We start from the raw sequence: 16,309 nt of genomic DNA on the forward strand, positions 1-16,309 counted from the left end.
AGACTTGGCAGCCGACACTAAATATACCGTAGGGTGTACAGCTGTAGCTAGCAGCCGTTCACAGGGTTGGCCGTGGTAATTGTGACTGTGATCAAATAGTTTGTTTTGTTATTTCCTTGGACTCCGACTAGAAAAGAGGGAGAAAAAAAAGCAGCGCGCATTTCGACCTGCGTTTATGCGGCTGTCGTTTGCAGGTTCCAGCTGAAACAGCGTTTGCCTCATACTAAGGTTATAGTCGGGACTGTTGCACAGGCAAGATTTTTTTTTTTCCTATAATTTTTTTTCCAGCTGGCAGTAATCTCGCTAGACCACTTAGAAGTCGGCTGTTCTCAATTATAGAAGAAAAAAAAAAGAAGCTGTTAAAGCACCGCGGGTAATACCGAAGGCGAAATTTTTTTTCCAGAATATTCTGGTTGTCTATCAGATAAGTATAAACGTGTTCCTACCTGCCACGGAAGCGTGACTGTGTCGTTAACTTCGGTGTCTAGCTTCGAGGAATAATTTTTTTCTTTTAACGCTGTTTTTCCTGGTCTCCGCGTTTTACCGCTTGTAAGCAAACCCAGACGGGCATTCCCTAAAACGAAGTTGGTCGCGGCTGAGTTGAACGCGACTGGCACGTACCACTCGGCTGTGCGAATCAATCTAATCGACCCGATTTCAAGTGCAGGCTCGGGTTAAACTCGATTTGTTCCGACCGACTGGCGTGACGCGTGAAGCCTTTTTCGTCATTACCTTCCAACATTCCTATTCTCGAACAGCCTTCTTCCTTTGTTATTATTTAACGTGCGTGCGGCGGTGCTAAGCTGGAACGTTTAGTCCAATTTGCATAAAGCGTTTTTCGCGAAGTGGTCCGAGTTGGGGATTCCCAGTGAATGCTGTCGTAACTGTTCTTTTTTTTTTCTGCATCGTAGAGCGGTCGGGCTTTCTTTGTTCTGGTGTCGCAAATGAAAGACCTCTTCGTCCCTTTTTAAATCTACTCGGAAGTAATTGAATCCGTTTGTTCCGCCAACGCGTAATCGGATAAGGGACGTACTAGTCCAAGATTAAACGGATTCAGAATATAAAGACACGAATTGCTCTACGGTTCGCTTTTGATCGAGGCACCCGAAAGCCGAAAAATAAGATATTAAAGAGTATTCGTACATCTCTTTTCTCTCTTTAAATAGAGTGTACAAACTTCAATAACTTCAAATCGTCCCTTCGAAGAGACAATAGCGATTCTCGCAGCCTTTTATGTTAATCAACACCAATATTATCTCGTCTCTCCTCGGCGTCTCCAGGGTTACAGGAAGCAACGAAAGGAAATATCAGCGATTCGCAGCTGTCGTGCGCGTTTTAATATCGAAATTCAGGTGTTTCGTCTCGTTCCAGAGTATCTCCTTCTCCTTCAAATCTCTTCCGTGCGTTTTTGGGGCATTCTCGTCGCCGCTAGAGTTCGTTCTCCAATCTATTCCCTGTCTACATGCAGCAAATTGCTGGCGGCGCTTTTCTGAAGTGACCGCTGGGCGTTTTTCTGTCGAACTATCGTCTCGCGATAGTCTGCTATACGTCGGTGCGAAGTGCAGTGCGAAGCGGCCACATACCGCATAAGGTTTGTCCGTTTGTAAACGAAAAGGAAGACGAAAATTTTTTTTAGTCTGCTATACGTCGGTGCGAAGTGCAGTGCGAAGCGGCCACATACCGCATAAGGTTTGTCCGTTTGTAAACGAAAAGGAAGACGAAAATTTTTTTTTTCGCGTTATTTCACTCAAACTTTCGTTTCAGCCGACGTAAACCTGAGAACCGTTTCTTCTTCGGTAGCGGTCGCTACAGGATCAGAGATATCAAGGGTGGCAGTTGTTGTATTTTTCACTGGGAACATAAACACTTCGACAAAGAAAATAGAGGCCCTTTTGAGGTGGGAGAGAGAGGCAGAGAGGAAAGAGATATTTGTGGACTTGCAGCGCCTCCCGGCGGTGTCGAAGTGAGTTCTTGTCGTTTTTATCTTATCTTTCTGCCGTTCGCGGGAAGTGGTTCTGCGTGTCGCGGTTTTCGTTACCAATTATCTTTCCGTGTTTGCAGTGGAACGGCAAGACCGAGGTAGCGAAAGCTTAATTTCCATATCATTAACGCGTCTGAGTAATCGTATTTCCATATCATTACCGCCCTCGTCGTATCAGTCGTTTCGTCGGCTGTAGTCGGAAAAGCATACCACGGTATCGCCTGACTGTGAGGCGAACATAAACAGAACGCAGTGGTGGGATTATAACCTGTAGTGAGGCGGTATACTCGCAGTCCGCGTTACATATTTCTTGCGAATCCGCGAAATGTTTGCGTAAACTTCGTTCTCTATACCTAACCAGCTCGCGAGGCGATTAACTTTGGTCTTGCTTAACCTTTTGGCGCATCCGAAGTTTCCGAGCGAAGTGACGTAACGGAGACCGTCGCATACGAACGTTGTCCGCTCAGCACGCTGAGTTTCTCGGGTTCGCTGCTACCGCGCCGGTTCTTTGGCCCGATCGCTTTTTCAGTTTTCGCACTTCGGCTCTGAAACCCTTTTTTGTGTTAGCTCGTTAACGCTTTGTATCTTTATTCAAGGTAAACGTGGTGCGCGGTTTCACTTTTTTGAATCTAGATCCTTACTGACACCGTTTCGAACTGAGCGCCAGAACTGGGTTCACTCGCGGGGCGTCGTGCAGTGCCGGTTGTAACACTGGTGCAGCCCTGGTGCAACACCGGCGGTGACCCGTCGCTCGCTGCCGGACACGCCCAGCAGCGATTGCTTGCTCAGTCGCTGAAGTCTTGGACTCGAAACTTGTCACTGTCATTCGCAGTTCGTTCGTTTCGCCAGGCACTGGTGTTTCTACATTTTTTTATGCGCGCTGATATATTTCTTGTCACTGAGCGCCGGGATTGTCCACATACACTGGCCGCATTTCGCGTCGCTCAGCTGTCGGCTTCCGGCGCGTTCTCCGGGCGTGTGTGAAAGACTTACTGGGCTAGTAACGTCGGACGACAAAAACTCCACATCGCGTTACACCGGTACTGATCTGCAGAGTACTTGTTGGCGACACGGTCTCTATTACAAATCACGCTGTCATTGCCAGTGCCGAGCTTACCGCCGTTTTCTCCCCCCCCCCCCTCCTCGTAATCTTTCGATTCCGGCACATTGGCGTTTCAAGCCGATTGCACGCGCTTGCAGCTTTCAGTGGCACCCTCTCGAGTTTGAAGAGGCGTGTCGGTGGCTCATAAGTATACGAGCTCTCTCTTGTACCGTCAGCGGTATGCCGTGCTCCTTACACTACTTCATTATATTGATAGATAGAGCCCGGCTTTTCTGCGCGCCTCGTTGAGCCCCTTGATATAAACCACGCGTCTGGCGTTGACGTGCCCGACCGTACCACCCGTTTGCCGTGCCGGTCGGTAGCGCACTTCACTGGACTTGTTGATAACCCGAGCCGTCGAGTGCTATAGTGACTGTCCCTAACAAAAGCGGTGCATCGCTTGTCTCGTGAGGGATTATTTCGTGGTGTGCGCGCGTTGGGGGGGTGTGCTGTCGGCAGGGAACGCGTTGATTTTCTCTGTTGTACGGTGTGCGCTATACAAGTTTCGCGGTGTGGTTCTGTCGTGCAACCGTCACGGGCTGACCTGCCATCCCTTTTGTTCTTCGCCATAAGCGTGAAATATACGCTGGGCGGTGTCCCGAACTGTGAAGTCTAGCGAGAAGATCGTACGCTGCCCGGTTAGTTTTTTTTTTTTTTCTGTAAGATCAGTACGCTTTCAAAACACCCTCTCTGACAGATTGTTGAAAGCGCTTCGAAAGCGTCCATTCTTGCAGGACAGCTGGAGGACGTCGACCGGATAACGGTGTTCCCCGTGAAAGAAAGTTTGAAAGCGCCGATTTGCCCGGCTGGCTGAAAGATATCGACTGGATAACGGTGTTGCTATAGTGAAAGCAGGTTGAAGTCGTCGATTTGACAAGATAACTGCTGGACGTCGACAGGATAACGGCGTCGTTCCTAGCATCGCTGTTACTTTGTGTACAGGACTGGACAGTGAACAGCAGTGAGGGTGGATTTGAGGAGAGAAAGCCCAAGCCGTGCCCCCAGTGAGCTTGCGCGGGACCCCCTTTGCTTACGCGGAGACATGTTTCGGGAACGTGTTTAAACTGGGAGGGGCATCGTTGTTTAGAGCGCTCCCCCATCTCGTGGGACGAAAACAGGAAGGGCCTGCAATGGAGTGTCGCATACCTGGCCGCTGAGTTATCTGCGCAATCTCTGAGCGTTTGTGCACCAGAGGTCGTCAGGGATATGCGTCTATAGCAGGCCTTGCGGATAGGCAAGACTAATACTGCACGTGCGTGAGTGACGTTTTCCGGCTACTGTTGTTGTTGTTGCAACGCCCTCTGTCTCTTGGCTTACGGCGTCAGAACTCGAAGCAGATTACCCTCCGAACTGCACAGACCGCAATCCGCTGCCCGGAAACTTGCTCATTCTTTGTCGTTTCCGGTGTGCTACGTGGTGGGCCTGATCGACGTCACACCGCCTGACTAAAGCCAACGAGGTGAAATTCAAGCAACATTTATTCTTCGCTACTCGCCGCAAAGGCTTGCGGGATTTCTGTGGGCCGCTGCTGAGTGTTCTGTGAGGTGCGAATATAGGGTTGCTCGTTTCAAGTGCTCAGCCTTCTTGCGGTTCTGTCGGTGTTTAGCTTGTTCGCATTTCCGCAATGTGGCGCTGCGCGCGTCGGCACTGGTGACGTACTCTGTAGGAGCCTACGCGGCCTATGTGCCGCTGCTTTCGCAGTGTTTGCGTCTTCAGGTTGCGTACGTAGTGCTGCGAAAAACTTCAGCGGGTGGGAAAGAGCTGCCGAAAGCAAGCAAGCAAGCAAACAAACAAACACTGTTTCGTTCCTTGTTGTATCTCCTGTTGGCAAGTGGTTCGTCTTTATCTCGTCATACACGCACGCGCATATTTACGTGGAGTGTTGTGAGACAGTGCAGGAAAGCCTCCTTCAGAGCGCATTATACGCTGGAGGCCTAGTCTGGCAGACTTGAATCTTGCGAGCGTCTATCCATGTGGTTGATAGGCGCGTTTGACGGATTCGAGGAGGAATACCCCTAAGGATCAACGTCTTGACGGTTCCCTTGAGCCGTCTGCGCCACCATCTGCTTAGCCCTTCCCGGAGAAAGAAACAAAAGGTGTATCGCACACATTTCGACCCTAGCCCGAGCCTCAGGTGCTCGCCTTCTTCGATCTGGTGCTCAGGACGACTCGGTTGGGCGACTTGAGTTTTTGTTAGCCGTTAGCTTCGCGGGTGCTTGGATCTCTTCTGCCGCGGTTCTGAGATTTAGGCGTAAGCCAGGTGTTTCTTGGGTGCTTGCGAGAAGAAAAAAATATTTAACTGACTAGGCTTAACTTTATCCTTCTTTTTTCTTTTGGTGCTACAAGAATCGCAATAACGGACTCCGATATCGCCTTACTGCATTTCGTTGCTTTCTACTTTTCTTTCATCGAACGTCACGGCTCGTGACCGGCGCTAGGGGGCGCCACTGTGCTGGATACTATAAACGCTTCTCCACTCTTCAAAAACTCCTCACACGACAAAGAGAGGCAGCTAAAGAAGCTTCCTTTTATTAAGTGCGTCTTTTCGTTTGGATATTTGCGCATTTCTTCTTTTCATAGTCAAGTCATCCTGGTGCAAGCTAGAGTAGGATTTTATTTTTCATTTCTATATATACTCTCGTTCATACTCGTTAAAGTACTGCACTTATTTTCGAGTTTCATCTGCGTGTGTATTCGAAGTTTCGTACTGCAACTCGTCGTGTGACTTTTCTAGAGACTGTGCTGAGAGTCTTTTTTTTTTTACCTAATCTTTCTGCGTTGTCACGGTTACCATTTCGAAAGTTGGTCGCGTCTTAACAGTTTTTCTGTCGTACGAAATAAGATCTCGCAATTTTTAGTTGCGTAGTATCGCTGTCGCGTATTCATATTTCGAAGACGTCGTTCTTTGGTACGCGTTTTGAAAATCGACGTGCGTATCGAAGGAACCAAAGAAAAAAAAAGCGCTTTGAATAAAAGAATAATAAGCGGAACAGTGAAGTGACTCGCTTGTCATTTGAGCCTGCGAAAAGGATCGCAACATAACTCTGATGCTCAGCTTCTCAAGCGGTGCGAAGAAACGTTTAAGTAAATAAATTTAAAAAAAGAATCGGTAGAGTCGGGAGCAACTCTTCCTACTTTGGTCGCTGGGAAGAGAACTTCGGCGACATTCTTCGACATTTGAGCCAAGCCGCTAGGTCGAGTGGCTGCAACTGTGCCTTGCGATCGATATTTCTCGGCACACGTTTTCCCTGTAGTTCGCTTTAATTTTCATCGTTTCTCAGTTCGGTCGCAAACAGTTCTTAGCTGATATTGATTCTTGGCGACCAAGGTTTCTCCTTTAACTCAGCGGCCCCAAATACACAAAGGTTCTCGACTCGAACGCAGCAAGAAGCCCAATCTCCAAGACAGTCGCTTCGCGACATTCTTCGCTCCGATATTGTAAGACGGTGCTGTACGGCTGAGAGGGAACCTAGTAGAAAATCAATTAGCCCACTGGTCAGTTGGTGTGTCCGGTAATATCGGTTATTAAAGTTTGTTCGTTTCGCACGTACATGGCAACGTTGTCACTGAAGACGAGATTTAGTCTGCTGTACGTCAAATTAGTGTGCACCTGCGCTCGAACTATTTTTAATCCCCTGTCATAGACGTAACTGATATTTGCAATATTTCCTGTTATTTTTTGTCAGCCCTGTTTGTTCGTCTACAAGTGTTATACGGGGCTCTCAAGAGAAGTCAACGTCGGCTTAAAAAAATACACAGTATGCACTTCTATCCGGTTCGGTGCTGATATGCTACGCTGATCCCGAGACTCGTGCAATTTCAAGCGCGCGTGTAAGAACGTGCAGTTTCTCAGGGCTTCGATTTCGTGCGCCCAAAAAGCGTTGCGTCTGAAACCAGGAAGCGTCTGTCGTACCTGCAGATCGAACTTTGTAGCAGCTATTTCCTTCGAAAAGAGGCAGAGTTGACATCGGCAACTTGCGTACGGGGACTCGCAGCTGTCGCTTCGCTTCAGCTCTTCTAAACGGCCCCCGAGGCTGCTTCCTTCTAGCGCGACGAGAAGTCCTGCTTGAATCTCGTAAAGCCGCTTCACGTAAGTTGAGAATATGCGCTAAGTTTGCGCTTCCCAGAGACTGCTCGCGCTGGTCCGCGCGTTATCGAAATCTCTGTGCATTCGGTGCGAAACTTGCGATAACGAGAGGAAGCCAAGGACCGGTGCACGACCTCGCGTTATCGTTAGGTGTTGCGCGTCGTCGACCCTGCTGGCTTTTGTCTTCTGTACGCGTCGTCTGCTTTGTGGAGCGCTTGCACCGCGTGTCTGTGCACCCAAGCCCACACGTGTCGTCTGTTATATACGGATATTGTGTCGCCTGGAAAGAATACCGCGTCGTCTGGAAGCTCGCGGCTCGGCAGGGGCCATCTGCTTCTGCGGCTGCTGACGTCAACCTAAGTTTTTTTTTTTAGGCATCTGCAGACGCTAAATCCCAGCACTGCACGGTGTCACGACGCCGTGAGCGGTGAATATTCGTTTACGCTCCTCGCGTAACGTGTCTTAAACGCTTTGCATCGTAATTCTGCGACTAAAGTGGATTTCTTCTGATAGTCTGCAGCGTTGGTGTTACGAAGCTCGTATTTGGGTTTCAACCGGAGCCACGCAGTGCGAGCTTTTCAAATCGCCCGTTTCCTAGGCTACCGAGATCATTTCCGGCAGCAAACGGCGTCCTGTGCAATCGAAAACGTAACGACTGTGCCGTGCGCTCTCAACACAGCGAGACCATAGGTTCGCCCTGTTCGGCGCTGCGGTGGCCATTGTATTGCTGCGTCACGTTCGGCGAACGTTTCTCGTGCGCTTATCGGTGGTTCGATGTGTTGTGAAAACTGCGACGGGAAGTGCAATCGGTTGTGTGGCGTAACAGTGATCGCCGTTGTGTCTTGACTGGGGCGTGTACACTCGTTGTCGTGCCGGCATCGCAGTTCGTGCCCGTCTAAGGAGTTCACGAACATCGCGAGTATTTCTCGTTTAGGGACATTGCATAGCTGCTCGCGTGACCGGCCATTGAAAACGGGCGTGGAAAACTTCGCCGACGCGCTGCTTCAGTCGCTGCAATGGACATCAACCTGTTGACGAACTCTTCCACGTGAACTGTTTGCGAGCGCCGTTGCGACGCAATAGAACAGCCATGATTCAGCGCCAAGAGAGTACCATATACGAAGAGGACATGCCTGTGGTGATGCGTCGCCGTGGTGTGACCATGCGCGTGCGCATCGTGAGCGTCGACTCGCCCACAAACTCGGCGCCAGCGTCGCCCTGGACGGTGAGCCTCGCCCTCTCCCCTTGCGCATGCGCAGTGCGAGGCACTGGGAAGTTCCTTCAGAACTAGCTCGCCCAAGAGGCTTATCGAAAAAGCTAAGCGGCTCAGCATGGCATGCTTACTTCTAAAGCTGCCCCATTGGAATATTTGTCATAAGGAGTTTTGAAAGTAGGGGTGACAGTTTTGGGGCACGCTATCGGCGGATTGCACAAGTCGCATTCAGAGATGATCACTCAAGAGGCTCTCCTCGACATCCCTAATTCTAAATCTCATAATAAGGAGCTTTATCAAAGTGGGGAGTTTATCGTGTCTTTCGGTGGTGTCCACTAACTTTGACACCCTATACTTCGAGAAGTCTCCTTTGCGATACAATGGGGACTTTTCGAAATAGGGATGACAAAGTTATAGGATACTATCGGCCTGATATACGAATCATTAGGAAGAATTAGGAAGGCATATACAAGCAGCTCAGCTTAGATCTCTATTTCGAAAGCCCAATAGGGCGTTAGGAAATAAGCATGCCAAAGTTAGATGAGCGAAATATGCCCTACCACGTGTGCTCGAAAATTATTTTTAATTTGTAACACGCAATTTGTGTCGCAGGAAATGGAGCGCAGTGTTTACACGCTTTTGTAGCATGCTTCTAAAGGACGTTCGTGGCAAAATGAAATGTGCGCGCCGACGTCGGGCGCCGTAAGAATAATTGTCAGGATGTTGCGAATACGCTCGGAACCGTTGTAGTACGCAGAACCGCTGCGATAAAGCTGACAGACACGTTTTGTTACTGTGCTTTGTGTACTTGGAGTGATCGCTAAGATTCACAAGGGTGGCGTGTGCCTGTACTTATTGAGAGAGAGTGGGGTGGGGGGAGGGCGAGATATACGACGGCAATTGAAAGCCTGTTCCGTTCATACAGAAAAAGGCCGTGCAAGCACTACTGCGCTTCTTGCGAACTACCAGCCTTTGTGAACTGGAACGCCGTTTGGGTGTGTGTCTCTGTGTCTGCATTTTTTTTAACCCTTTCGTCGCTGTCCTCTAATCCCTACCTGCCAAACCCAGTGTAGCATAGCAAACCGGAGACCAATACTTGGTTAACCTCCCTGCCTTTCCTCTTCATCTCTCTCTCTCTCTCTCTCTCTCTCTCTCTCTCTCTCTCTCTCTCTCTCTCTCTCTGTTCATGCTCTTTCTACAGTTCAGAAATAAACGCCACCTATATACGGTTAATACCGAAAAAAATGAGTAAATAAAGATTCACCGACCATTCCGATACTATCTAATGCGAAATTGAGCGCAGCTCTGTACGTGTTTTCATTTTGTGATATATTGGCCGGCGCGGACAACTCGTCTCGTGCAGCGCGTGGGTGCGATTCCCCCAGACGACGCGTGTTACTGTGGCGCCATCTATTAGCCGTCGTCTCCGCGCAACGCGGCACCGCGCTTTTCTTCTCACGCTCTCGCCGTACCCTCATCCTCCGCTTTCTGCCTCATGGTTCCGCCGCACCCTGCTCCTTCGTTCGCTCTTTCATCCTTCGCTGTGCTCGTTCGCTTGGTTACGCCGACGCTCGCCGCAGGAACGGCCGCCTAAGAGCTGCGCTTTAAAAGGATTCCATTCTTGCACGCTTTGCTGCACCGCTATCGTTTTCTTGCCTTTCGCCGCGACGCTATAGTAATGCTCCGAAGCGTGGCTCATCTATCGCTATACCGTTTGGCGGGTGTATTGCCCAAAGAGGACTGCGTGAAGTTGGAATGATGATTTACACTTCGGCCAGCTACGTCGCGGCATTCCACCGGGCGCACTTTCTCAGAACTGTGAAATCGTCAGTGTAATCGGCTTGTTAGCGCAGCTCTGTGTACATCGGAGGCACACCACGTTTCCTGTGTCGTGTGCGTGGGTCTGTGCAATCGGGCGTGTGCGCGCGAGTTTTCGCATGCATTCCGTGTGCATGCGTGTGTGTAGGCTACGTACGTGTACAGGCGTTTGTCGCGTGCTATCTCTAGTCTGCGTGTTTAGTTTACTCTCTGTTCTGTGCAGTACGCGTTTCTGTCTGCCTCTCTCTCTCTCTCTCTCTCTCTCTCTCTGTGTGTGTGTGTGTGTGTGTGTGTGTGTGTGTGTGTGTGTGTGTGTGTGTGTGTGTGTGTGTGTGTGCGCGCAAGAGAGAGAGGGAGAGCGTAAATGCGATCGTCACTTGAACGAAAATGGCGCTTGGAGTTCAGCATATCCTGTATAAGTTATTCTCTTAGGCGTATCGCGAGGGAGCGATATAATGTAAACACAAAAATAGAGTAGTCGGGCGAGGCGAGACGGGCATCCCAGATGATCGATTCCATATATAGCGACTCGCACTTGCTTGTACTTCTTCGGGGAATCAGTGATTAGACGTGTGAGCTGCCTGGAATATGTTTTTTGAGTTGTTTATTTTTTCCACCTTGCTCGCTCTTTCGCTCCTCCCTGTCGATGCCTCCGCTGTTAAACGCCGTGAATGATCGAAGGCGCGCGACGTTAGCGGGAAAATATGCGCGCCGTGTGCAGCGCGTGTCGTAACACAATCGACCTTTGAACACGCGTCAGGGGGCGCTTCTGCTATAGCCTAATGGGGCGAAGCGAAGGCACTTGGGCTTCGCGGCGAAAGTCTATGCTCCGCTCGTGTTTTTTTTTTTTCTTTTGCCGATCCCTTTTTTTCTTTCCGCCATGTCTTGCGCTCCGGACTGGCAACGGACTTGTCGCGATGACGTGCTGCTTCAGAGATCATGCTCAGTGCCTTGACTCAAGGTGCTGAGCGTGATCTCAGAATTCGTAATTCACTTATGGAGAAAAATAAATGCTAACTACTTATCGTTACACTGCTTAAAAAATTTTTCCATTCGAACCAAAACCGTTGTGAACCATTGCGGATAACATTTTTTTTTCTGTTCTTTTTTCGTTCCGGAGCAGAACCGGAACGGAATTTTTTTCGGTGGAACGAAACTAAAACCAGAACAAAAAAAAAACATTTCCTTCCGACACCTTGTCCACAGCGGCTGAAATAGAAAAAATGGAAAGAGAAGTGCATTGAAGTCTGTCACGACGTATTGCGGAGATTGCTCGATTTCTCTTGTACGTTGTAATTTTGTTGAAAAAATATAGCATTTAGACGGGACGGACTTACGGACGCAGACATAGGCATAGATAGATCGCGAGGTATGCGGAGATAGGAATAGTGTTTTTAAAGGTGCTCTTAATACAAACAACATCTTATGTAGATCTAAACGTTGTTTGCCGGCCTCGATCGCTGGGAAAAACCCACCTGCAGCTACAACATACCACCGCCACATATTTGTTTCGAACCGCTACTTGCATTTCTTTGCATAAGTGAATGATTTACGCGCAAATTTGTGAGGCGAGACTTTCGCGAGAGGGAAAGTTCGTTCTATTTTGTCGCTTTGTTTTGTTCTTTATAAAGATTCTTCGTTAGACTGGCGGAACGCGTTGTGAAATTATCTCTGTGGTTTACTTTTTGTTTTCTTCGCCGGACAGCTTGAACAAGTTTTTTTTTTTTTGCCGTAAATAATACTTAGTTCCCTGGAATAAAGTGTGAAATATGCTCCTTTTTCGTCTCTCGCATTTCTCGTAATCAAGGAACCTGTGCCCTGCTCAGTAGAATGCGCACTCGGACAAGAAGAATGAAAGGGTTCTCTTCTTGTTATTTATGACTGCGAGCCAACTTTCCTGCTCAATTACTAACGCAGGGCCCGTCTCTGGAACCCCTGTTGCGGCGTTTTTTTCTTCATTGACGTGAATAAATAAGATGCCGGCACTTCGAGACGGCGCCGGCTACGGCTATTCACAAGAAACGTGAAAATATAGCGCAAAGAGCAACATGCCTCAAAGGTGCAGGGAACTCATTAATAAACGACGACTATTGCGACAAATATTCGAGGCACGAAATGTCACGACGGAAAAATATACCTCGAAATGTCGCAAGCACTGCGGACGCACTATGGAAAGAAAAAAAGGTAAATCAGAAAAAATCGACGCAATTGTCACCATTTCAGAACGAAAATGTGTACAGGGTTCATTATGAAAGTAATGCGCATGATTTTATTATGACGCGACTATCCATGGCAGCGCGGTAAAAGCGGTCGGGAAATATGGCGACGGTTCTACCCTACACATGTCCACAGTTGCGGTACGCGGGATAGTGACCGAGGATCTGAAAATGCGCAAGGTCTCCAGGAAGCTTGTGCCGAAAGTGTTGACGGCAGATCGGAAAGAACTTCGAGTTTCGCGCTGTCAAGAATTGTTGGATTTGATTCAAAATGAGCCGGACCTTCTTAACTCTGTCGTAACCGGAGATGAATCCTGGATGTTCGAGTACGACCCAGAATGGAAAAGGCAGAGCAGCGAGTGGCACACAAAATCATCTCTCCGCCCCGAGAAAGCTCGAATGAGCAAGTCTCACATCAAAACGACGCTCACTGACTTCCTGGACGCCCCAGGAATCGTCCATCTTGAGTTTGTACCGCAGGGAGAAGCTGTCAACTCAGCCTTTTACCTGGAGATGCTCAAAAGATTGAAACGCCGGGTCGCGCGCGTGAGGGCTGACATCAAAGGCACGGTCAAGCTCCACCATGACAATGCCCCCAGCCACACGTCCTTCATCGTTACCAACTTCCTGGCCCGGAGCGACTATTCGGCGATGTGGTCCCGCATCCCCCTTACAGTCCCGACTTGGCTCCGGGCGGCTTTTTTTGTTTCCCCGAGTGAAGAGAGCGCTGGAGAGGAAAGCATTGGGAGACCGTGGAAAACATCCAAAAGCACATTACAGCGTTCCTGAGAGACACTCTTGTCGATGGCTTTCAGAGTGCCTTCCAGGAGTGGCAGACACGTCTCCGCAAGTGTATTGATGCAAGGGGAGAATATTTTGAAAAATTTTAACCATTTGCACAGGTCCGGTCAGTAAGTCTATTTTTCCCAGAAAATGTGCATTGCTTTCCTAATGGACCCTATACATTGTCGCTGGTATATATGTGCGCACACACACACACACACACGCACACACACATACACAGGCGCGCGCGCGCCGGTCGTTGGGGCGTGAAAGACAACCTAGGGGAAATCACTTGCACTTACTGATTGAATTAAAGAAATGATAAATTAATGGCAATGAAAGTGGATGAAAGAGCGACTTGCCGCATGCAGGTGGGGAACGATCCGACATCATCGCATTACGCGTGCGATGCTCTAACCACTTGAGCTACCGCGGCGCCGTTTCCCCATTCACTTTTTTGGGCATTTATGTGTTACTACTAGAGCTAACCTTGGGAGTGTTAGCCAGCGCCACCACTCACAAACCTTGGCGGCGGATATATATATATATTGGTACCGTATTTTCGCCAGTCCTTTTGTCGTGACCGCATTATACTCGGCCAGTGATTGCGCCCGCGGCTGGCGTGGCACGCTGATTGGAAATCGTTGGGGCGTGAATGAAAAAAAAAATGAAGTTGGCCCCCAGCGTTCCGTAGTTTCTGTCCCAGCGTCGGCCGCCGCGCTCCTGTGGTTCCGTATTACATACCAACATTTACTGTCGCGCATCGATTCGGGTTTGCAGAATTACACCTCCGCAGGTTTCCGAACCGAACTCGCTTCCCCCTCCCCCTCCCTCCCTTCACGGAATTGCCATATCTCGTTTGTGTACTCGTTCGCAGTCGTCTCTGTCTTTTTTTTTTTTTTTCGAGCGCTGCGAAGCGCAACGCTGTGAAACAGAGACGATCTCATTTGACGGGAACTGCCACACTACACGCTCGCGGCTGGGCCGCTGCGGATGGAGTCTCAATGATTGCGCCGTGGCGTGTTTTCTCTCGGCGCTTTGTACGTGACCCCGTAACGATAACCTGGCCAATAACGGGAACGGCCGGATGGAGTTTCTAGCATTTATTTGTTTCGTTCTTTTTCTCTTTTCCTTTCTTTCTAGGATTACCGTTAACGAGCGGTTGATCGCTGTAGCGTGAACGCGCTCGTCGAAGTAATGACGGGGCCTTGACGAAGGGGGGGGCTCGTTTTTTCTGCGGCGCCACGGGTTCTGCAGCAGCGATGGTTTCCCACCAGGGTGCGCACCGCCGAGATGTTGCGTTTTGCAAGCCCGTCGGGCTATTGTCGCGCTGTTCGTAAGCGTCTCATCGCGAGCTGATGGTACCTGCTGTCGAGAACAAGGTCGCGGGATCCAATCCCGGACACGGCGGCCGCATTTCGATGGGGGCGAAATGCGAAAACACCCGTGTACTTAGATTTAGGTGGACGTTGAAGAACCCCAGGTGGTCAAAATTTCCGGAGTCCTCCACTACGGCGTGCCTCATAATCAGAAAGTGGTTTTGGCACGTGAAACCACATAATTTAATTTTTTTTACCTGATGTAGGCTATGTAGATAATGAGTATAAGGGCGTGGTTATGTCTGTGAACGCGGAATCAATCAACCAGTCACTGGCTCACTAGATGAGGGATAAGTGGAATGAATGAATCTGCTGTCCATCCGTTCGTCCAGTATACGTGTCTTCTTCGACAGATGTACGAACTCTTGCACAAATACGCAGCCTTAGATGGACTCTGTATAGCTTTCAAGCTAAACACTGTGTGGATTGTCCAGCTATACCATATACAATATGTGTGTTTTCTGTCTGTCTGTCTGTCTGTCGATCGATCGATCGATACTCGTTCATCACCAAATTCCAAAGCTCAGGCTGAGCGCGTCCGGCGGCGCGTCAGACGGCAACGCCCCGTAAGGAAGCGTGAGGCGATGTTTAGGTGCTATCACCTCGCGGCAACATCCTGCCCGACACACAGCCACATGGGCTTGCTTGTCAGACAAAGCGTGCCGTATCAGTATAGCTGCCGCGACTGGCCGACGAGACGTTCAGTTTCACACCTCCTCACGCTTGTCGTCAAGGGGCGTTTCGGTCTACAATCACAGCGGGGCCCCCGGCTTTTCCACTCTCCCGCGGTGCTCGGTAAATTTCGATATTACCGTTGAAATGGGGTGGTAAGTATATCGAATAAGGTGCGACTTTCAAGATTACGAAAAAACAATATGGAGTCCATTATTGTGTGACTGCCTTCAATTTCTCCATTTAGACAACTGCCCCTACTAGTAAAAATTTCATAAATACATTTTTATTAATTAGTCTTCTGAAGCTCACGTTATTAGCGGCATAGTATGTCCACCTCACCTAGGAACTCGTCTGCAAAACCCCTCGCGTTCGCTGCGTTTATAGCCTTTTTGTATTTAAAAAAAACCTGTATTACTAAAGAAAGCGCCCTGTGTACTTTGTAGCTAGGAAAACAAGTCTGTAAAATGGGTCAACGATATGTTAAATCAGTTTAAGTACGGTCTAATGGAATAGATCGTGCGTCCAAGAAGACAGCTCCTGAAGAATGCAAAGCCCCTGTCTAGTCTAGAAGAGAATCTCTGAACAATCTGGGGGGGGGGGGGGTAATCTAAGTTCATTTTCGCAGGGGCGGGACTGCGAAGTAAACACGCACGAAAGCGACGATGCTGACCCTTAAAAAAAAACAGAAAGAAAACATGGGCCGGTGAGTGAATGCGGGGGGCCGCGCGAGTGGAGCGCAGATAACTCGCGAAGCGTGAGCTGCTCTCGTCTCTGCACGTCCCAGTTATCCGCGCATTTGGGCAGCCTGCGCCGTTGCCGCTTTCGCGTGGTATAATACGTGCTACAGCGCGAAGTTCTTTACCTCCGAGTATGATGATTCGCGTTCCCGCTTGCGTGTCTGTGTGTCTGTATGCGCGTGTGCGTGTGCGTGTCTGTGTGCGTGTCTGCGTGTGCGTGTCTATGTGTGTGTGTCTGCGTGTGTGTGTGTGTGTGTGTGTGTGTGTGTGTGTGTGTGTGTGTGTGTGTGTGTGTGTGTGTGTGTGTGTGTGTGTGTG

At 49.3% G+C, this 16,309-nt stretch overlaps 1 protein-coding gene across 3 annotated transcripts in view; it reads left to right on the forward strand.

Moving 5' to 3' along the window:
• dop (microtubule-associated serine/threonine (MAST) protein kinase dop) overlaps positions 1–16,309 on the forward strand; it is a 297,922-nt gene that overhangs the window by 127,708 nt on the left and 153,905 nt on the right. Inside the window, exon 1 of one of the 3 annotated variants that reach the window (XM_075672080.1) lies at positions 5,876–8,395. The exons of the other annotated variants lie outside the window; for them this stretch is intronic. Coding sequence (XP_075528195.1) covers positions 8,261–8,395 — 135 coding nt within the window. The 5' untranslated portion in view covers positions 5,876–8,260. Of the gene's footprint in view, positions 1–5,875; positions 8,396–16,309 lie in introns of those variants that run through there. 3 annotated transcript variants of the gene reach the window in all.

Source organism: Dermacentor variabilis, chromosome 10, assembly GCF_050947875.1.
Source record: "Dermacentor variabilis isolate Ectoservices chromosome 10, ASM5094787v1, whole genome shotgun sequence".
NCBI classification, from domain to species: Eukaryota; Metazoa; Arthropoda; class Arachnida; order Ixodida; family Ixodidae; genus Dermacentor; species Dermacentor variabilis.